General features: G+C 49.3%; 1 protein-coding gene across 3 annotated transcripts in view; it reads right to left on the bottom strand.

The window, feature by feature from the left end:
• The window catches only part of MYO18B (myosin XVIIIB), a 258,325-nt gene that overhangs the window by 136,393 nt on the left and 98,322 nt on the right, over positions 1-23,610 (bottom strand). For all 3 annotated transcript variants that reach the window (XM_058693096.1, XM_058693095.1, XM_058693097.1), the window contains exons 22-25: positions 17,411-17,476; positions 12,608-12,736; positions 10,461-10,604; positions 9,411-9,500 (exon numbers count right to left, since the gene is read on the bottom strand). In XM_058693096.1, the coding sequence (XP_058549079.1) occupies positions 9,411-9,500; positions 10,461-10,604; positions 12,608-12,736; positions 17,411-17,476 (429 nt within the window). The remainder of the gene's footprint in view (positions 1-9,410; positions 9,501-10,460; positions 10,605-12,607; positions 12,737-17,410; positions 17,477-23,610) is intronic.

The raw sequence follows: 23,610 nt of genomic DNA, 5'->3' as shown, positions 1-23,610 counted from the left end.
CTCTTCCCAGCTGCTACTAAGTGATGGTAATAGTTCCCTTAATAATAATCACGACCACAGGAGCGTCTGGGTGGCTCAGTCGGTTGAGGCTCCGACTCTTGACTTCAGCTCAAGTCAGGATCTCACGGTCTGTGGGATCGAGCCCCAAGTCAGGCTCTTTGCTGACAGCATGGAGCCTGCTTGGGATTCCCGCTCTCCCTTTCTCTCTGCCTCTTTCCTGCTCTCTCTCTCTCTCTCACACACACACACACAAAATAACATAAATAAATTTAATAAAAAATAATAATCACTATCACAGAGGGTGCTTACCATGGGTCCGGCACAGGGTAACCCACAGAACCTTCACAGAGACACTGAGAGCTGGGGACTGATACCTCTGCATTGCAGATAGAGACCTGAGGCACTGGGGTGTGGACATTCACCCAAGGACACACAGCCGGCCAGTGGCGGAGCTGGATGCAAATCAAGGCAGCCTGGCTCCAGAGCCTTTACTCCTAGCCATACCTTCAAACTGCCTCTTGGGGGCTCCAAGAATATATGCCAAGTGAATTAATAATGTATCCGGGAGCCAAGGAGGGAGGGAGGGATCCACAACTTCCGGCAGGTCGGCGGGAATGGGGACCACGCTTGCAGGTGTGCTGGGACATATGTCATGCATCAGAGAGGGACACGCAGGACAACACATCACCGACTGGCCTTGGGTGGGAGAAGCAGAAGCTATGGACTTTTGTGAGCTTTAGAAGGGGTCTTCAAGGTCCCATAGCACCCCCCTAAAGAGGAAATAACCCCTCTGATGCTGTCACCCACATATCCCATCTTGAAAATGGATTTTAGGGGCACGCGGGTGGCTCAGTGGGTAAAGTGTCTGACTCTTGATCTCGACTCAGGTCGTGGGAGTTTGAGCCCACGTCGGGAGTCTGCACGGGATTCTCTCTGTCTCTCTCTCCCTCTCTGCCCCTCCCCCGGCTCACTTGAGCTCATAGGCACACTTTCTCTCTCTCTCTCTCTGGCCCCCACCTTCAGGATGGAGTTCAAACCTCTCACGTGGTTCTCACGCCCCTGGGATCTGGCCCAGCCTCGGCGACTGACCCTACCCCCAAATCTCCCCAACACGCATGAGACCTTCCAACGGCGAGGACTGTGGGTGCCAGCCCAGGTCCCCGGTCTCTCTCTCTGTTCTTGCCCTCTACCTGGAACGCACAGCCTCCCCACCTTGTCACCTGGCTAGCTCCGGGTCGTCTTAAAGGATGAGCCACTCCAGGCTCCTCTTTCACAGCCTGTTTGGAGTCAGCCAGACCCCGGGTCAAAGCCCAGCTCTGCTACTCGCCGGCTGTGTGATAGTGGACAAATCGCTCCACCTCTCTGGTCTTCACTGTCTTCATCTAGAACTTGGGGTATGAATGACACCGTCCTCACAGTTTGATTTGAAGGTAAAACGAGATAAAGCAGGCGAAGGATGTGTCACGGCAGCCAGCACAGACACGTCGCTCGTTAAATATTACTTGAATTACTAAATTCAACATTATCTCCTTTACTCATGCAGTTGGCACTGAATGCTCTGAGGGGTGTAGGAATAGCTAAGATGTAATCACATATATGTTAGCAACAGCGGAGATGTGGAGAGACTCGTGTAAGAACCAGTGTAATAATTACTTTCCTTTTTTAAAAAATGTTCATTTGTTTTTGAGAGAGAAGGAGCATGAGCTGGGGAGGGGCAGGGGGGGAAGGGGGACAGAGGATCTGAAATGGGCTCTGCACTGACAGCAGAGAGCCTGATGCAGGGCTCGAACCCACGAGCCATGAGATCATGACCTGAGCCGAAGTCGGACGCTCGACCGACTGAGCCACCCAGGCGCCCCTGTAATAACTACTCTACAGGCACCTCGTCACACCACCCTGTAGAGAGGAATGTGGAACCACCACTGTCACCATTCTGCCAACAACGACACAAAGGCTCAGAGCCTGGAAGGAGTTGCCCACAGTCCCACTGCAATGAGGATCCAGAGCCAACCGTCCTGACCCACCCTCTCTGCTCCTGGACCAGACATCCCGGGTCGGGCTGTCATACCCATCCCTTGCACAGTCCCCAGCTTCCTCATCTGCATTACAAAGTAGGTAGAGAAGGCATTATGGCCTGGATTTTCATACGGGGAGACCGAGGCATGCAGAACATTCCAGCTGTGCACTCCTCTGGGGGGCCTTAGCTGTGGTACCGTGGTAGCAGTCAGGAGGCCCGGTATATGTTCCAGACTCAGTCACCACTAAGCCACACAGCCCTTGGAAAGTCGCTTCCCTTCCCTCCAGAGATCAGTGGCCGGCCACACATCATAACTTCCCGGGCCAAACACCCCAGCACTTTGCAAACGGACTTCCTGACCTGAATCTCTGGTTCCCGCCCCAGGCTGGTGGGTTCTGTCTTCTTGATCGTCCCTTACCAAAAAGTGAAAAATTGTCATGCTGACGAGGCCAGACATCCAGAGTGCCCGGGGCCCGCAATGACTAAATTCTTGGGAAAAACCTAGATGACAAGCCAAGGAGGGAAGAAAACACCCCCTTGTCATTTTTACCCCCCATGTGCTCCCGCAGCCATATAGGAAGTCCCTATAAGAGGACAAGCCCTGCCTTCTCATGAAAATAAAAAACCCCACTTTGCATCAAGGCAGATTTTGCACGCTTGAGGAATATTTATAGCCAGCTTCCTGGAGGCGTCTCATCTCCTCTTCTGCTCCTTCGCAAATGAAGCACTTAAATCATTTTGCAATAATGTTGTCTTTTTAATAAGCCTAGTCAAATGGAGTTTTCACTGATGAGGCACAACATGTTTTAGCAACATTTCTATCCGTTGTTTCCCCACCAACCGAGACAAGCGGGCGGGGTGCAGAGGCCACGAACCGGGGCCAGGAGTGTCTGCGTGATGCATGGCCCGTGGGAGTGTCTGCCTCCCAACCATTAGCAGAAACTCTTCTAAGAAAAGAGAACTGCATAGAAGGGGGTCCCTTCTATCTGTTCCTCAAAGCGTGGACCCCAGACCAGCGGGTTCGGCATCACCTGACACAGCTCGTGGGGAATGCAGATTCTCCAGGGCTGCCCCAAGCCTCCTGACTCAGAATCTCTAGGGCTGGGGACCAGCCCGCTATATTCTAACACATCCTCCGGGGGATTTTGACACGCTTTCGAGCACGGGAACCACGAGACTCACATGGCACGATGCTGCGTTCAGGTTCACCTCGGGGCTTGTTAAAAGAAGCAGGGAAGAGTTCCCCTCCCCGAGATTCCCTCCTGGGTCGAATCCTCAGGAGATGGGATGCGGAAGCTACAGGGGACACAGCTCCCCCAGGTGATCCTGATGTTCCGTGAAGTATAAAAGCCACCAGAAAAAAAAAAAAATCAAAGTGGCTTTTTGGTGGAGGGGAAAGAATTAAAGACCTTTCTTCCAATAAAATCTTACTTGGGCCCCAGGACACTACATTTCACCAAATCTGAGCTGCCTCTGATTATAAGCTGCACCATTATGGAACAAAAGGAAAGAAAGTGCTGTCATTTTTTAGTGTAAGACACCAGTGATTGTGGAACTGCAGTGCAATTCCGGAGACGCAGGAAGGTGGAAAATAACGGGAGTCCAAAAACGTCAATCAAATACAGAATGAAACTAAAGAAGGGCATCTATCACCACTGATACAGGTTGGGGGATTCTGGAGCCCTTTGACCTCTTCCTAGCCCCTGGGCAGGTCTGAAGAGACTCGGGGCTTCAGAAAATACTTCCAATTACTGCATCGAAAAAGGCAAGCCAAAAAAAAAAAAAATTAAAAAAAAAAAAAAGGGGCGCCTGGGTGGCTCAGTCGGTTCAGCGTCCGACTCCGGCTCAGGTCACGATCTCGCGGTCCGTGAGTTCGAGCCCCGTGTCGGGCTCTGTGCTGATGGCTCAGAGCCTGGAGCCTGCTTCAGATTCTGTGTCTCCCTCTCTCTCTGACCCTCCCCCGTTCATGCTCTGTCTCTCTCTGTCTCAAAAATAAATAAACTTAAAAAAAAATTTTTTTAAAAAGAAAAAGGCAAGCCACAGATTGGAGGAAGAGATCTGTGCCACACATATCCAACAACTGAACTTAAATCCATGGCATATAAAGAGTTGCTACAAACCAATAAGTAAAGCAGTAGTAAGTGGCCAAGGGACTTGAAAGACCGCTTCGCCAAAGAGAATAACGGCCAAAAACACGAGAAAAGGCGCAAATTAAAATCACGGTGTGGGATCACGGGCGCCCAAAACAATCAATAAATGCAAAGGACAATATCAAGCGCTGGTAAGGGTGTGGACTGCTGTAGGAGGGTAAACTGACTCAATACCTTGAGCAAGCTGTTTGCATCCATTAAAACCCAACACAGAGAGAACTTCGAACCCAGCAAGTCCATTCCTAGTGCATTCCTAATAGAAATGTATGATACCTGTACCAAAAGACATGTGGAAGGATGTTCACAGCAGGCTTATTCATCACAGGTTAAAGCTGGAAACAACCAAATTCTCATGTAGAGTAGAATGAATAGAGTGCTCTATACCCATGACGGGATACTACACAGCAATGACAATGGATGGGCCACAGCCGCCCCCAACACGGAGGAATGTCATGAGGTCATATGAACGGCATTTGATTGCATTTCGGTAAAGTTAAAAAAGAGGGGGGAACCCAATCTATAGTGCTAGAGGTCAGTTTAGTGGTTACCCTTGGAAGGTCGTGGCTGAAAGGGCCAAGAGGGGGACTTGGGGGGAATCTGGGAATGTTCTGTGTCTCCATATGAGTGTCCATTGCCTTGGTGTGTTCAGTTTGTGAAAATTCATGGAGCCGTATATACTTAACAACTGTGCACTTTTTTGTATGTTGGACCTTACTATAAAGTTTAAAAAGGAGGAAGTGGAGGAAGAGGAGGAGAGGGGGGAGGGGGAGGGGAAAGAAATCATAGCACTCAGTCACCTGAACGTGCTTCCTGGATAAAACTCTGCTTTGCCTCCTAACTGAGTTTTTTAGGGAATTGATGCCATGCCCTTGTCTTGCAGTTCAGGATGAGGCCCGCCAAAGCCCTCCTAGAGGTCACCTCTTCTACTTCCTGGACGAATATTACTGAGGTTGTACTTTGCCACGTTACTTGGTGCCCCTTTTCACGAGGACTCATAGAAGAGACTTCTCTGATAGCTCAATACTTGGAAGAATGAGTATTATCTCAAGCAACAGGTGTGCGTGTGTGTTTAAGCTGGGGACAAGTCTATGTAATCTCTTGCTTCCCTCTTTGCTTTGGTTGCTAGGAAGCTCAGTGTCAACATTTCAGCTGACCTTACATGGCATCATTGGTCCATTGGATGTCTATTCTGTACCAGGGGCTCGGCCAACGTGATGGGCAAGACATCCCCCCTGCCCTTGGGGCCTCACCAAGCCAGGGCACAAGCATGCCAGAGGGGGTGAGAACACCTCCATCAACGCAGTAACAGGAAGCTCAGGGCCCAGGATCGCCGACGGTAGGAGCCCAACCCATCCCTAAAAGGTTAACAAAGTCTTCTTGGAAGAAGTACCACCAGAACTGGGTGACGAGGGACGACCAGGCATTAACCAGCTGAGGAGGGTGGAGGGAAATATTCCAGGCAGAGGCAACAACAGATGCAAAGTCTGAAGTGAGAGCGAGTCCAAGGCTCACGGTAAATCTCTATTTCTAATTCTCACCGCCCCCCCCTTTGGTACACTCTTCAACCTCTTATTTCCCATTGTTCTTCCTTTCTCAGCTTTGAAATTTTGTCTTATTTTTTTTTTCCAGGCCCCATACATCTTTTCGGAGCCACGGAGGACACAGAGACACCAAGAGCCTGCGTAGCATATGGAGCAGGTGCGGACGCTTGAACGCTTGGTCCAGGTCTCAGCAGCCTGGCCCCTTCTCTTCCTTCTCCCAGTGCGGCGTGAGCTGTATAGCTAGATGCTAATGATGTTCCCCTCCTCACTGTCTCCCCGTCTCCCCCCCGGCCGCTGAGGCACCCCAAGCGCCCACGTCCTACTCGACAGTGTGTGATGAATTACTGTATCAAATGTCAGCTCAGCGGGAAGGAGTTTCTGCAGGGGAGTCACCGATATTCCCAGCCCACGCACGGCTCTCTGATTGCTTGCTTCCGCTGTTCTGTCATTGCTACTTGCTGCAGGAGAGGTCAGGCTGGGTGCTCTCCAGAGCCTTGAATGACACTTGGGTGTCATTTCTTCTCCTCCTTACAGTATTTTCTACAAGAGGGCAGAGGCCCATGGTGGAGCCTTTTCCACCCTGACTCTCCTAACTCTATGTGACGTGACTGTCCCCTTCCAGGAGCCTCTGACTCTTCCTTGTCTGTGGGAGTGAGACAGAGAACCCTTGGTGGAGAGAGTGGACACGATGACAAGGAGAATGAGAAGAGGTGGAAAAGAGATAGCCCCTACCCCAAACTTCATTCCATGTCCCCACGGGAGCCAGCCAGGCTCAACTGGGGCTGTCAATACAGGAAGCAGAATGTGTTCCGTTGGCTTGATCATGAACCAAATTATAGCCCCCACTGTCCGTCTAGCAAACCAAGCAATATGATCAGTCACGATAGCACCATGGGTTCGCAGGTGTGGAAAGCTCTAGTTTTGCTCCAAACTGACAAATATTATCCCATGCTGCCTCAGGACCTTTGCACTTGCCATTTCAACTCAATTCCCCAGATCTGTGCATAGATGACTGTACCAGATGACTCAAACCTAGACTCAGACATCTCAATCCGTGGAAGCTTTCTCAGACCGCTCAGGCAAAAATAGCCCCCTCACTGTCACCTCCCTCTGCTTATTATCTGCAGCACTTGACCATCAAAAAGTAGCTTGCTTTTTTATTAACTGTGGTCTGTCTCCCTCGATTGGCCTGGAGACCTCATGAGGACAGGGACTTTGCCTTCTGCCTAGCTGCATCTGAGGTGGCCAGCTGAATGCCTGCTGCCTGGGAGATGCTCATACTCATTTGCTGAATGGGCGAATAAGACTGGATGACAGTTGAGCTTCAGCAGGACCCTGTGAGGTGCCCAGGGCTTCAAAAGTCAGCTGAGACTAAGGATGAGACGGGCAAAGCCCTCACCCAGGGTGCGGAATTTCAGGGAGTGCCAAGAAACCCAGAAACCGAGATGAAATAGCTTCTAATGCAATATTTAAGAAAGTCAAAATTCATGCCAAAAATCCACGATGAATAAAACATCAAAAATTTAAATGAAGACAGGATCCCACTGTGCATACTCTCTCACTTACCCCTCACCTTAATCCCAGCCCACCAGTCCTTCCTTTATTTGAAATTTTGGTATTTGGCTCATCGTGGATTTTTTTTTTTTTTGCATTCATTTACATTTTAAAAGACACTGCATTGAAATATGATTTCTCTTGCTGAGTTTCTGGCACCCCTTTAAATTTCATGCCCCAGGCGAGTGACTTACTAGAGTCCTGGCCCTGAAAAACTAAGCGGAACAGCAAGTTACCGTGCACAGCTCTTCCGTGATCTACCCACAGCTCCCCGACCACATCTCACATTACACTGCATGGATTTGCTTAGGAATCTGAAATTTGCAGTAGTCCCCTGGGGGCAGGGATTCTCTGGCTCCCGTCCTCATCCCCAGTCTGTGAACTCAACACCCAACTAAAGACAATAAGACCTCAGCACGGTGATCACACCCCCATCCCCACCGATGTAATCTCCAATCACATGTTCCTCTCCACCCACGAGAGGCGACCACTACTCCAAAGCTGATGTTATTATTCCCATGGAAATATCTTTACACCGCAATCATACGGTATATGCCCCATGCAATATACAGTATCAGCCTGCACTTTTAAAAAATTACTATGTTCGATATCGTGTTTCAAGTATTCTTTCGTGACTTAAATAATCTTTCTCCAGCGTTATGTTTTTGAGGGCAATCCACGTAGAGTCACCTATCTCTAGTTGAGGGGTCAGGAAACTTTTTCCATGAAGAGTTCGATACTTTTGGGCTTTGTACATCACAGAGCCTCTGTCACAGCTACTCAGCTCTGCCATCATAGCACGAAAGCTGCCGGAGACTGCACACGAATGGGTGGGTGTGGCCGTATGCCAATAAAACTTTATTTACAAAGAAAAAGGTGGAAAACTGGGTCTGCCTCCTGGGCCATTGTTTGTCTGCCTCTTTACTCGTGTTTATTTGGCAGCTCAACCTTTAATACAACAACATGGGTTCATTCATTCTCTCATTGATAGACTCCCATTTGGGGGTTCAGATTTCTTCAACACGACAATGCTGTTCCTGTATACTTCTTGGCTTTTCTTACATATGTGAGAATATATTCTACACAGTAGAATTGCTGGGGTCAGCCTTCAGAGACAAGCCTAAGTTGTTCAAGGGTGAAGAGATCAAGTACCAAATTACACTCCCATGGCAGCATATGGTTTCCTGCTGCTACACGTCCTTGCCGATACGTGGCTACGTCAGACTTCGATTTTGCCAGTCCAGGGTGCAAAATCGTACCTAGGGTGGTGTTAATTTGCATTTCCTGATGGGAATGCTCTGTTAATTTGCATTTCCTGATGATCTGCTCATGAGTCTATTGGCCATTTGAATTCCTGAACATTCGAACTCTTTTTTTTTTTTTAATGTTTATGTATTTTTGATAGAGAGAGGGAGAGTGTGGGCAGAGAGAGAGGGAGACACAGAATCCGAAGCAGGCTCCAGGCTCTGAGCTGTCTACACAGAGCCGATGCAGGGGTTGAATCCACAAACTGTGAAATCATGACCTGAGCTGAAGTCAGATGCTCAACAGACTGAGCCACCCAGGTGCCCAGAACATCTGAACTCTTGAAACAAGAGTTCTCCTCTTGGGAGTTGCCAATTCCTCTTTTTGCCCATTTTTTTTTTTTTCCTACTGGAGTGTTTCTCTTTTTCCAATTGATTTAAGAAAGCTCTTTATATGTCCAAATACCCTTTGCCGGTTACACATGTTGTAAATTTCCCTGCCCAGTATGTAGTGTGTCTTCCCTTTATGCTTTGATAAACAGAAGTTGATTACTTTAATATAGTCAAATGTATCATTTTTTTTCCTCGCAATTTGTGCCTTTGTGACTTATGCCAGAAATTCTTCCCTTTGGAGTCAGATGATATGGGTTTGAATCTCAGTACTCTGCATGCTAGTTGTGTGGTCTTGGGGAGATACTTAATATCCCAGAGCCTCAGTCTCCTCCTCTGTAAAATGGGGACAAGGACAGTATGTCCCCACAGGCTTATTTTGAGGGGTTATTTGTAAACCCTTTATTTGAGGTTATTTTGTAAAGCACTTAGCACAGTGTCAGGCACATCATAATCCGCCCCATCAACACACGTCACCCCACAGAGGGGACCCCACACAGAAGGGACAGGGTACCTTGCTCTCTAGGAGGTCCGCATTCTGCCGCAGTTCATTCCGTGACTTCTCCGATTTTTCTAGCTTCTGTCTCAGCATTGTGAGTTCCTCCTATAAAAGCAAACACCTTAACAGAAGCCATCCTGGATCAGAGGCAGGGCTTCCGCATGTGTTAAGAGTCCTGGGGGAACAGAGCAAGGGATTCTGCCAGCCTCTCTGTGACGATGCCCAGATGCTAAGTTCCCACAAGGGACTTTTTCTTTCCCCATTTCGGAATATCAGCGCCTCTGCTCGTGCAAGTCTGGGGCCACCGGGCTTGCATGAGCATCCCAGTCAAGGGGTGGAACGCAGATCCTCAGAATGAGTCCATTACTCGACCCAAGACTGCGTATGCCTGAGCGGGATGGGGAGCTTGGCCCTTCCTCCTCCCCAAGACCACCACTCTGCCAGTGGCTCTGCGTTACGCTTTTGGTACTGTCGTTAGGTGCAGCCTAAATGTCCCCCCTCCCCCACAGCAGACCCCTGGGATGAACTATGGGATGCGCACAAAAAAAGGAGTAGGAGGCTGTCACAGAAAGAGATTCAGGAAGACCTCTGTGCAAAGCCATTGTGTGCATGTGTGTGAAGTGGCTAATTTTGCAAGAATAGACAACAGCCAGGATAAACCAGAAACCAATCAAAACGGTTTCCCTGCAGAAGGCGGGCGCCACCGGGGTGGAAGGGACAGTCAGCACCTCTCGGAGAGGTAAGAAGTTAAAAGGCTCAAGATGCCACCACCACGTCTCCCTGGGACAACCAGCATCATGGTCAGTGCTCGTGTGCCCCTGGGTAGTGATGGGGTATCTGACCGGCACCCACAAGCCCGGTGTAGAGCTGGACGTGGGATGGAGGGTGGTCTGTGTCTGTGTTAATGACAGCAGAGTGGTATCTGGAAGGTGGCAGCAAGGCTGCCGAGCAGAGCGTTTCTGCATCACGAATCCGCGGAGTGGAGGCACTGAGTCTGGAAGCAAGCGTTACTATGGGGGTGTGAGGACGGGGCCACCCCGCGTCTTGCCTGCCACATGGACCGACCTCCTTGGCGTGGAGCTGCTCATCCCCAATGGTGGCACTCAGCAGGGGCCGGAGGGAACCGAGGAGCCGCCACCAGGACCAGTCCTTGACCGCCAGGAACACAGCCACGTTCTTCTGGATGCACCGCGCAGCCAGGCGGCGAATCTGCGGGGAAAGGAAACCAGAAACTTGAGGGGTCCTTCCCAACCCGGTAAAGGCAAAGGAAAGAGAGCAAAGGGGGTGGGAAAGGGGTTGGAAAAAGCGAGTTCCATATCTTAACGGAAGAGGTTGGGTAACTCACACATTTAAAAAGCTTCTTTGCTGGGGGGTGGGGGGGAGGGGAAAGTGGGTGATGGGCAGAGAGGAGGGCACCTGTTGGGACGAGCACTGGGTGTTGTATGGAAACCAATTCAACAATAAATTATATTTAATATAAAAGATAAAAAAGAAGCTTCTTTGCAATGGTATTGTAATGGCATTGTCTGGTGACGGCCAGTAGCTGCCCATGTGAGCACAGCGTCACGTGTAGACTTGTCCAGTCACTAGGCTGTGCCCCTGAAACTGTCACATTGTGTCAACTGTACTCAAAAAAAAAAGTAAATGGACACTTTTTTTTTAAATTAAAAATAGTTTTTGAGAGTTTTTCATGGAATCGGGCTCTGGGCCTCAGACATTATACCACAACGTAATCTTGCATGACCGAAGAAGAAGGAGAAGCAGAGGAAGAGGGAATAGGGTCACCTCTCGTAAGGGCATCAGATGCAAAATCACCGCGAAAGACAAAAAATAAATAAATAAACGATCCTTGAAAATCCCTGAAATTGCCCACAAGATCCAAAAGCCATGATTGTGTTGCGGGTTGATATTTAGGGGACAGGTATCACTTTAAGTGTTATTTAAATACGAACCCCATGCTGCTCAAGCCTGAGTGAGCACTTAATAAAGCACCAGTGCTGGGCCCCACCCCCCAGAGGGTCTGATTCAGGAAGTTGGGGTGGGGCCGGAGAATTTGCACGGCTAACAAGTGCCCAGTTGGTGTGGATGCTGTTGGTCTGGGGACCATACTTTGAGAACCACCGGTACAGATGGGGAAACTGAGCCACAGAGACGCCCCTCCCCCCAACCTCGGTCACCTGCTCAATATCACATGGCTTCCTCTCTGTCAGCACCTCAGCTCAGTCGGTGGTGGGGTTGGGATTTGAAACCCCGCAAGTCTGGATGCAGACAGAATCCAGGGCGCTAATGAACCTGTCTTCTAAATCATTCTGAGGCATAAGCTACTGGAAGGCAGTGGGCCAGTGGGGTTGCCCACAATATTTTAATTATTAACGTTCTCGCCTTTTTCTGCTTTTGCCAAGTGCGTGTACTTGAATTTACGAATTCGCATCTACTGGGGGCACATGTAATGAGACCCCATGCTAGTGGTAGGACTTAATAATGAGGACCTGGAGGTAATGGGAGCTGGCATTTGTTGAACAATGTGCCAGTCTGGGGCACAGACTAGACTCGGCACGCATGACCTCATTTCACCTTGACCCAGCTCCTAAGGGGTGGGTCTCCACTGTTTGTCTCCAGAGCTGTGCTCTATAATGTGATGCTCAGGGGAACCATGCACACATTTCTCTACTGCACAAGCTACAGGGAAGAAATGCAGTCTCCAGGGTGGCTCAGGACTGCGGACTCTGAGCTGCCCCTTCAGTCCCGAAAGCCTCAATGGCCAGGTCCTATCATGTCCTGTCTGCTGGCCCATGAGAGCCAAGTTCTCCAGAGATGGAACAGGTTGAAACCATAACGGACCTGGAAGGGCTTGGACACCCCCATGATACCTAGATCAAGTCTGACATCGTTGGTCATTTGATGTCAACATCCTAGAAACAATCATCACATCTTGCAAAGCGTCACTTTAAAGTCCTCCCATTCGGGGTGAGCCTATGGACCGACAGCACTGGCACCATCGTGGGAGACCTGCAGACCACCACCCTTCCCCCGCCCCATGCTCACCCCGGACCCACTGGATCTGGAACCGCATGTGGAAATATCCCACAGGGTTTCATGCCCAAAGCGTGAGTGTGCGAAGCGCGAGGTTACCGCGCCCAGATCAGCTCGGATGCTGCTTTTCTGGGATCTCACACCTCTGCAGGGGTGACGAGGCTCGCTGGGTGCCATACCTTCAGCTTCTTGAATTCCTGCCGGGACAGAAAGCCCTTACAAGCCGCCTGGAATAAAATTATGCTGTGAGACGCCAGCTTCTCCCGCTGCTTCTCAAGCCTGGAGACCACGCCTGCCTTGAGGAAAACCTGAAGGGACAAAAGGTGACCGGTGACTCCTGTGCGGCTGAATCAGATGGTCTGAAGAGAGAGGGGGTTGCCACTCAACCCGGTTTTCTTGCGCCCCTCCCCCGCTGAGATATTTGTTAGCAGTTGCCTGCGACTGAGGGTCTAAATTGTCAAAACAGGGGTCCCCGAGTGGCTCAGTCGGTCGGGCGTCCTTTCGGCTCAGGTCATGATCTCGCACTCTGTGAGTTCGAGCCCCGCGTCAGGCTCTGCGCTGACAGCTCGGAGCCTGGAGCCTGCTTCGGATTCTGTGTCTCCCTCTCTCTCTGCCCCTCCCCCGCTCATGCTCTGTCTCTCTCAAAAATAAAACAAAAACATAAATTGTCAAAACATCTCATCTCCTCTAGAGTCCTCTTTTCCTTCTTCTGGCCCTTGGGTGCTCAGAGCACGGTCCCCAGGAGTGGCATTGTCACCACCGGGGAGCTTGTTAGAAATGCTGAATCCGTGGATTTAGTGGCAGGCCTGCGATTGTACGTTCTTTCTGATAAGTGCCGCTGGCCCCCTGAGAGAAGCAGTGCCCTGGAAATATTCGGTCCTGCCTTATAAGGAGGGGCGGAGAATGTGGAGGGAGTGAGGGTGGCCCTCCTCGGCCAGGGGAGGAGGGGATCAGGCTGGTGCCACCCACAGAAGGTGGTCAGGCATCCTAACTGAAAAGAGCTTGTGGTCCACGATTTCCAGGCCTCTGCTCATCCATAATGGATGGAGGCCTTCCGCAGCAAAGTGATCAATGCCTCCTTGACACCCCGCAGGGCCGCCTTCAATACACTTCAGGGCACACAGAAGGATTTTCTGAGAACCTAACGCTTTGGGGTCAGGCCTGCTCTGCCCACCTGGTAGGGTGGTTACTGTCAGCCTTACCTCCCCGGAGTCAAAGGAAAGATGCCCTAGCAGCTTGGGACTTGAGTCGGTGACAGGGGCAGGGGACGCTTTTCAGATGCCCACGTCACGCTAATGTCTATGACCAGCCTGCCATGTTTCTCTGCCAAACGTGGCTTCTCACCCCAAAGATGTGCAATTTTCTAGGGGCACTGGATGGCTGCATCTTAGTGATATTATCAAGTAATTGGGGATGTTATCAATCAGTGTTGCAGATCGGAACCAACCACTTTACCTGATACGTGCAGGTAAAGTACTGAATGTACATCATCCTGTAGGGTAGTTATTGCGATCCCCCCATTTTATGGAAGGAAAGACTAAGGCTGACAATAGCATTTCCCCCATGACCCTCCCCTAGCAAGCGGAAACAGCAGAAACGTTTCCCTCCATCTGACTCCAGACCAGACTATAGTTATCACTGAATACAATTAACATTTGCATGACATCTAGATTTTTCAAAGCTCTTTCTCCTCTGTCCCATTATAATAAAAACAACCTTATGAGGAATCTATTGGCCCAGGGAGATTATGTAATTGACTCAAGTTCACCCAGCCGGTGATCAACAAAGCCAAGTTCACCTCCAGCACCCATTCTCAACGTCAACACGAGGCTTCGTTTCTTCATTGGCTATCGTACAAACGCCTGAAGTTTGGGGTTGAATTGCAATTTGATTCCAGGTGCACAAAGGGTCTCAATCGATTGTCCATTCCCTTAAACCTATTTGCTGTAATGGCAGCCACCCCGCCCGTCCCACATAGAGCCCTTCCTCAAGGCGAGGATGAGAATCTGCACGCCCAGTCGGTGCCAACTCTGTTTTGCAACCTTCCCTGGCTTTACAGGACACTTCCTATCAGCCAGAGCCACCGAGACAATTAGCCTCACTGAAATAAAGACACGACTGACTCATTACCTATCAGATTGTCTCAATAATGACTGTATTAATTTCACAAGCTAGTGAGTCCCAAAAGCTGCTATAAAAAAAAATCAATGATCAAAATGATGACAGCCCTAGTTCGTATATTACAAAAGGCGGCGGGTGCTTCCAAAACCACTATTGATTAAGTATGAAGCTTTCATTAAAAAGATAATTGGAAGCGACCATACACACAATGGGAATAAGTCATCGGCTCTGCAGAATCTTATCTTGATTTTTTTTTTCCCTTTAAAGAGCATATTGCCAACCAGAAGGCCAACTGCATGTGGGATTCCACCTTTTTCATAAATGTCATGGCCCTCAGCACAGGCCTCGATAAGGCACCAGGGGCTGAGAATCACAAAGAAAAATCTAAATTATTCGCCTTTCGTGGGTCCAGCGGCTTATCAGACGCAAGCAGAGTGTAACATCTCAACATCCTCACATTTAAGGAAATCTACGGGGGCCACCGCAATGCAAACTGTTTTTCCTCTAAAAACACTGAAGACCAAGTTTCAAAATTCTGATATGGCAGAAGCTCCCATATCTGGGACTGCTGAGGAATCAGCTCTTGTCCTAGTAATTTTCCGGATTAGAGGGGTTTCCTTCTTGAAACATTCAAATCTTATCCTATTTGATAAGCGTCTTGTCCCAGTGACAAACGCATTCAACACGTAGATGACAACTGACTGCTTTCCCACAGCCAACCTGGGGGGTGGGGAGCAGTGGCTCCATTTTACAGATGAGGGAACAGAGGCTCAGAGAGGCTAAATCAGTCCCTAGAGATTCATAATTAGAAAGCGGGGGAGCAGAGGGGCAGGTGGGTGGCCCAGGCAGTCAAGTGTCCGACTCTCGGTTTCAGCTCAGGTCATGATCTCATGGTTCGTGAGTTTAAGCCCAGCATCAGGCTCTGTGCTTGGGATTCTCTGTCAGCCCATTCCCCACCAGTGCTCTCTCTTCTCTCTCAAAATAAATACATATTTGAAAAGAAAAAAGAAGTGCCCAGTCCTGCCGTGCCTCCTCTGCCCTGAAAGATTGCAGGATAGCCTAGCTTCCAAAGGATACGCTGACTTTAATTTGCTCTCGACTGCTGTTTTAATGAACACCAAGCATTACTTGAGACCAACAGTGTTGGTTTTGTTTGTAATTGGGATGTTTCAGCTTCTAAATCTCTTGCCCTCACTCTGTGAAAGTATGTATAAAGACTTCTCTTGCCTCTGTTTTCTTCCTTTCTCTACAATAGCGGCCGGGCTTATAGAGACTGATTTTTGTATTCATGAAATAATGGAGTCATTATCTAGACCAGTGGTTGTCAAACTTGAACATGTGCCGGAGTCCCGGGGAGGGTTTGCTGCAACCCAGACTTCTGGGTCCTACCCCCAGAGTTTCAGATTCACTAGGTCTGTGCTGGGGGTAGCTGAATGTTTATGCTTCTAGCAAGCTCTCAGAGGATCCTGCGGGTCTAGAGACTGTATTTCGAGAACGGCTGGTCTACGTGGATAAAGTTCTTGGAGCTGAAGGACAAGGCCTCTGAATCTGGACCATACCGACGTGTGTGTAAAGAGTGTGTGTAAAGAGTGTGTGTTCGAGTGTATGGATCCAGGGCCATACGGGTTTTCACGGGAGCTGTAACTGGTCTTCTAGATAAGCGTAAGGCCTTGAAAGGGGGCTTACTTCCCAGAGGTGCATCTTCCCCGCCTGGAAAGAAGGGAGTTACTAATTATCTCCCAGGAGCTTTTGAGGGAAAAGAGGAACAGTGTGTGAAGCAGAAGCCCAGGAACTGACAGGTTCCTTCCTTCTACTGGAAAGGTCTGCGAAGTCCCAGTCGCTGCCAACTCCTGGTGGAATGAATCAGGCTGAGATGCCGGTAGACTAAGAGGCTTGCGTGTCTATGGGGCAATGACTGTATGAAAACCCGTGAGCTCGCCAAGGCAGGTGTAACGGGACACGCTACTCAGGGGCCCCAGAATGACTAATGGCCAATGATGCCACCATGGTGGGTTTCTGGAGAACCGGGGCCCTTCCCCAGCACCTCGCGCCTGGAGGTGGCAGGAGATCGACAAAGGTTTATTGGTTGATGTTAGTCAATCAGGGGATGAGGGTGGGAGGGCAATTTTCCCTTTGGTCAGTTTTCTCCCCAGTTTCTGTTTCTATACTTTGCCATTCTCCCTGCCTGCCGCATGGTCCTTGAGTTTACTTCCCAAAGCAGAGCCCATGGGACACCAGCTCCAGGAGCTGGTAAGGGATCTTCCACAAACACAAAAGGATGGGACTCCCCTTGGGAAGCCCTAAATACAATATTTTCCCGCTTGAAAACTTGGAGGCTGTACAGGCACATCAGGACTCTGTGAACCTCTTCTCTAAATGTTGAGGCGTTATTGGAAAAGCCTTGGGCTCAACACCACTCTGAAGAAAGTTATTTCCCTCAACGTTAATGTCATGTGCCTTCTCGCGGTGCCCTAACTTTTCACTTACTGCTGCTAATCAGCCGGGACTATTCGCCGGGGTACTGTCGGTTGCCAAGTAAAAGTTAACCAGGCTCCAGGTGAAGGTGAGTGCTTCTTCTTGGCTTTTATGGCAGCTCTTTCTAAGGCTCGGAGATCCCTACTGAGGTCCAGGATGTGAACTCTTCCAGACTGCTGAGGTCCCTGGGAGTGTAACCTCTAACAAATGATATTCCCCAATGTTGTTGCCTCCCACGTAATACCACTTTATCTTCCTGGCCTTGTAAGATGGGCAGGGCAGAAAGTCACTAGCCCTGTCTTCAGTTGGGTTCAGGACCAGAATCGGGGTTCACCTGGGTCCCTGATGGGATGAGCAGAGTGACATAAAAAGGAAGCTCTACTCACCTGGCTGTGCCCAACAACCACCGCCTTCTTCTCCAGATCCAGGGTCTGTAGGAGCTCGTCCACAGCCTGGGGAGAAAAGTTAGACGGACAGAATGAGGCAGGCTCCCAAAGCGGGAGTCAGGTTGGCTGGATGGCTGGTGCCTTGGGAAAGAGGATGGCTCCACGTGTCTTTGAGTCTGAGCAACTGAGCCCCACCTCACCCGGGCGAGGACAAAAGATGAGCATGTATTGAGTGCCTACTGTATGCCATCCACTCCCATGCTGGGACCCCATGGATACCATCTCCTGGCATCTCCCTAGCAACCCGAGGTGGGTCCTCATACTACTGTGCCCACGTACAGAGGAAAAAAACCAAAGACACAAGAATAAATGAAGGATGTGTCTGCTATGGAAGACGGTATGGCCGTTCCTCTAAAAACTAAACCTGAGGGGCACCTGGGGGGGCTCAGCTGGTTAAGCGTCTGACTTCAGCTCAGGTCATGATCTCATGGCTCGTGAGTTTGATCCCTGCGTTGGGTTCTATGCTGACAGCTCGGAGCCTGGAGCCTGCTTCAGATTCTCTGTGTCCCTCTCTCTCTATCTCTCTATCCCTCCCCTTCTCGTGCTCCCTCTCTCTCTCTCTCAAAAATAAATAATACACATTAAAAAAAATTTTTTTAATTAAACCTAGAATTATAGTGGGATCCAACAATTCCCCTTCTGAGTATATACCCAAGAAGAGTGAAAACAGGGACTTGAACAGATACACCCGCGTTCATGGCAGAGTTATGCACAACAGCCAAAAGGTGTAAGTAACCCAGTGTCCGTCCACAAGCGAATGGATTCACACAACATGGGATATACACCCAATGGGGTATTAATCAGCTTTAAATGGGAAGGAGATTCTGTCACCTGCTGCAACATGGATGAACCCCGAGGGCAGGATGCTAACTGAAATAAGCCAGTCAAACAAAGACAGATGATCCCATTTACACGAGGTGCCTAGCTAATCAAACTCATGGAGACAGAAAGTAGAATGCTGGTGCCACGGGCTGGGGAGGGGGAGTGGGGAGTTAGTGTTTACTGGGGACAGAGTTCCAGTCTTGCGAGATGAGGTGTCATGGAGGTGGACCACGGTGCTGGGTGCACAACACTGTGAATGTACCTGATACCCCCGAACTGCACATTTCAAAATAGTTAAAACGACACATTTCATGTTATGTAAATTTTACCACAATTTTTAAAACACGAAGGCAGGGGCGCCTGGGTGGCTCAGTCGGTTAAGCATCCGATTTCAGCTCAGGTCACGATCTCGCGTTTTGTGGGTTAGAGCCCCGTGTCGGGCTCTGTGCTGACAGCTCAGAGTCTGCTCGGGATTCTCGCTCCCTCTCTCTCTGCCCACCCCCACTTGCTCACGCGCACGGTCTCTCTCTCTCAAAATAAATAAATAAATTTTTAAAAATGATGGGGCGCCGGATGGCTCAGCTGGGTGAGCGTCCGACTCTTGGTTTCAGCTCAGGGCGTGATCTCGCAGTTTTGTGAGTTCAAGTCCCGCGTCGGGCTCTGCGCTGACGGCACGGAGAGCGCCTGGCATTCTCTCTCTCCTTCTCTCCCTGCGCCTCCCCCACTCACGCTGTCTCCATCTCTCTCAAAATAAATAAATAAGTAAACTTAAAAAATTTAAAAAAAAAACACAGAGGCATTTCCCCAAGGTTATAAGTCACATGCGGGCAGAGCCAGATTGGAATCAAGGTCAGTAGAGCCACATGGCAACCTCAATGACATCACCCCTTCACACACCCAGGGTGGCTCCAGAGGAACCCCAGGCCACTAGGAACTTCACGCGCTGTGTCACTGAGGTTGGCTGCGGCAGCCTCCCCAGCACTCTGTCCCTTCCTCGCTGTTCTTGCCCAAGACTCTGCCTCACGTTCACAGATATCAGCTGAATAAATGACATGGCTGTTAACCTCGCGTGCCTGACCTTGAGTCTGGAGGGAAGCCTGCACTTCATCCCTTATTTCCCTCTGCTGCACCTGGTACCCGTCTATGCATACAGCAGGAGCTCAATGAATACGGTGGCTGAGTGAGCAAACAAACGAGGGATCCCGCAGAGGTGGAAGGGGTATGGGACGGAGGGGGAAGGGCAGACCCACACAGGAGAAACAAATTCACGGGGGGGAGATTTCCTGAATGTGGCATCGGCCACAGCACAGCCACTTAATGGGATTTTCCTTTGTCATCAAGGTCTGCGGGGTCTGAAACAACGCTGCAGGGAGATTTGTGCCCTCAGAAAAATGCGGGTCACACCTGGTTCCTTTGGGCCTCCAATTCCCCTCCCAGTCCACCTCCACACCACCCCTCACGGACCTTCCATTCGCTGAAAATCAGTCTATTTTCAGAACAAACTGTCAGGAAAGTAATTGCCACATTCAGGAAACAAAAGGTATTATGGGCCTGGTGTAATTTAGTAGATGAGTTTCAATTCCGTGGGTCGTCAGCATCACAGAAAATTTCCTAAGATGCTTAAAAAAAAAAGCATATTAAAAGTCTGGTCCAAGACTATAATCTAGGAGCAATTTTCCTCCTCTGACCTCCTGGAAGAACATTCCATAATGCTCCTTCCAAAATTCAGTGGTTTCACTTATGACATGTTAGCCAAAAAGTGTTCCAAGGGAGCTATAGGCAGCAAAATGCATAAAAACCAATATATCCAAAACACAGCATCTTTCCTCTCTGCACAAGAGCAAAACAAAATAAAAATTGACTGAAAACAAGACAGATGGAGGAAAACTAAATGAAAGCTACAGCCAGTGAAATTCTGAAATTTTTCTAAGTTGACCTTGGACGTAGCATCCAGAGTAGATGTTTGGGGAGGGGGAACACTCAGGACCTGTAGGGAGATCCACCTTGGCTGAGATCCTGGTTTTACCACTCATGAACTGTGCGACCTTGGACAAGCACTTTACTTGGAGCTCTGGGTTTCTCTTCAGAACGATGGGGAAGAAATGCTCACATCTGCTTCAGAAGATTGTGGCTGTTCCTGCAGCAAGCTCCATACCATATAGTAAGTACTCAATAAACATGATGAGCTACTCCTAATGACCTTGAGCTAGTCCCACTGGCTCCGTCTTGGTCAAAACTTGGTAGAGGTGCTATGGAACATAAACCAAGCTTCTATTTCTCGGGCACACCCAAACACTGCCAAAACACACACCCAGCCATCCAATATCCAAGGATTCTTGCCCGTACCCTCTCTTTCTTAGAGCCCTGTAGATGACAAAGCCAAGAAGATCAGGCCTAACAAAGACATTCTGTTCCACTGATCTCATTTTACAGGTAAGAAAGCTTACGTCCCAAGTGATAGAGCCCCCGGGTGCCTGCAGTCATTGAACAATGCTTCTGACCCTCATTTTCCTGCAATATGGCAATAAGGTTCCCTGCCTAGACCTTACGGTGTTGGGACAATTCATTGAGAATATGCGTAAAGGTCTTTGTAAGCGATGTTGCACTTAATTGCTGTTATTGTTATCGTAATGAGTATTACTCTCAGATGGAACTTTATGAAATGGGCACATATGTAGGTCAATTATCAGCGATTGCATTTGTTCTACATAATGTAAATCATTGTCCAACAGCCAGTTGGTGGAAGATAGGGCAAGAATTTGGATTACTGTAACAAACCTCTTCCTGGTCCCACATCTTTCTGGAATCAGCTATCCCACCCTAATTGTTCAGATATTTGAGGTCTGCCCCTCCCCATATGGAATGCTGCGCACAACGTTGGCCATCCTGTTCCGAGGAAACAGTTAAATGGTTTTCTCTTGTGCTTTTGAGTCTGAGCATGGCTCTCAGTGCTTTACACACACCTCATTTTCTTTTCAAACGTCTGCGACAGGTACGACTTCATGCTCGTTTTACAGACGAGGAGAGCGAGGTCCAGTTGAATGAAATGACCCGCCAAAAATTACGCGCTAGGAAATGGTGGAGGGAGATACAACTCCAGGGAATCAGATTCTTGAGTTTGTTCTCGGCCCTCTGATGCTAGGATCCTGTCCAGCTCCACTACTCAGTGGCTGTGTGGCCTTGAGCAAGCCACACCTGCTCTCTGCTCCTCCATACCCTCTTCTAGGATATGGGGTAATCATGCCCATCCTTATCCTCCAAGGATGGAGTGGAGATTTAAGGTCACAAAGGTAGCATGTAGGCGTAAGATTTACAGAATGGTGGAGGAAGGAACTTGATAAATTCTCTGCCCCCCGCCCCACCAGAAAAAAATAGTGATAAAAATGGATACAATCTTCAAAAACAACAAGTTCCATACTCTGGAAATTGAGCAAGGGCATACAACAAAGAAGCATTTGTGCAAGAGAAACTATTGAATCTCTGGTAAGAGCAGTCGGAGACTGACAATCTTGACCTGGGCTGCTCTGGTCCCCATCAAACTCTGGCAGTGTGGTAATCCCACCAGGAGGAGGCAAGCTGTGAAAACCAGTGACTTTGCTCCCAGAAGGGGCCCACTTACATGGAGGGACGTACGGGCAAGTCCCACACCCAGGATCGTTGTTAGAAACAGTGGTGATCTTGGCAGCAAGGAAACGGAGAAGGTCAGTGGCACAGCCAGCCTGATATTATCATCAGGATTGGGGCCGGAAATGGGCATTGACCAGCCAAAAACTTGACGAGGAGATACAGGGAATGGACAGTCATGTGGGCTTGATAAGCCCCCACATACTCTTGGGCAATCTGGAGGGAAGCACACATGCTCGAGGCTCCACGCAGGACAGGAGACACTGACCGAGCCCTTAGCTATCTAGACGTCTCTATTCAAACATAAGGCCCGGGCACCTGGGTGGCTCAATCGGTTAAGCGTCTGACTTTGGCTCAGGCCATGATTTCACAGCTCAGGGGTTCGAGCCCCGTGTGGGGCTCTGTGCTGACAGCTCAGAGCCTGGAGCCTGTTTCGGACTCTGGGTCTCCCTCTCTCTCTGCCCCTCCTCTGCTAGTACTCTTTCTCTTTCTCTCAAACATAAATTAAAAAAAAACTAAAACATTAATAAATAAATAAAGATGAGGCCATATACATGGGCGGAACATCTATGAGAGGCCAAACAAAGAGTAAAATCTGTGGCACAAGTGTAAGTGTCCGATCACAGATGACATTTCCCAACCCGCATGTAGCTCCATTTGAATTAGGTAAAGGCTCGAAAATTCAAGGTGCTGTGCTGACCACTAAGCCATGCTAACAAAGGGGAAACCCTGAGAATCCAGGATTTATAATAAAGACAGGAATGAAAAACCCAAGTGGAGACATCAGTGATCTCTTACTGTGGGGGAGACAGACTATACATCTAGTCCAGATAAGTTACTAAATAATTGGGGGAAAGATTAGAATCTGGAGATTCTATGATATATTATCTATAGTGTCCAGTTTTCAGCAATACACACACACACACACACACACACACACACACACACACATACAAAGAAACTGGAATGTGTGACGTACCTTCAAGGAAACGAACAAGGAAATCAGTCACTAGAAACCCTTTGTGGGCTTATGCGTGGACTTAACACACATAGTCAAGCAGCTATCACATTGCACACACAATGCTCACTGTCATGCCCGGCGCCTGCTACGTTTCAGTACGTACTAATAAGTGGTGGGGGGTCTGAGGTTATGAGGCCCTCTTGGGCACTGCAGTGATAACGCACCCCTCGCCTCCACCCTTCTAGGCTCCTTGACTGCATGTGGGAGAAGCCCAGCTCATGCCCCCACTGACAGAGCCCCTCTGGGTCTTAGAATTTTGCAAAGAGCTCCCTCTTCAATGTTCAACAAGGATGTGGTCTCACATCTCAAACAGTCAGTGAGAGACTCCAGGAATAATGGAGACCTGCGGCTGGGAATTCTTCTCCAACTCGCTCCTAGGTGAGTGGTGTGGGGAAAAGCACCCGTGTGTGTGGAACTGAATGCTTACCCAGAGGACCACGTGGCTGCTGTGAGCATGGCACCTCCTCCCTGAAACCCACACCATGACCCAAAGGCCACCACGGCCCAATGGCTGCCATTTGTCGCATACCTGCCATGTGCCAAGCGCTTTGTTATGCCCTGTTACAGGTTGCCTGTGGTCGCGTAGCTATTGAATATCAAGGGGTGTGGATGAGTGGAAAGAGAGATGGCAGAAAGGAGGATTGGAATATAAGTCTGTCTGACTATAACCCAC

The sequence above is a fragment of the Neofelis nebulosa genome, chromosome 11 (genome assembly GCF_028018385.1).
Source record: "Neofelis nebulosa isolate mNeoNeb1 chromosome 11, mNeoNeb1.pri, whole genome shotgun sequence".
Taxonomy (NCBI): Eukaryota; Metazoa; Chordata; class Mammalia; order Carnivora; family Felidae; genus Neofelis; species Neofelis nebulosa.
Note: the sequence above shows the minus strand (reverse complement) of the source record. Positions and strands in the feature narration are given on the sequence as shown.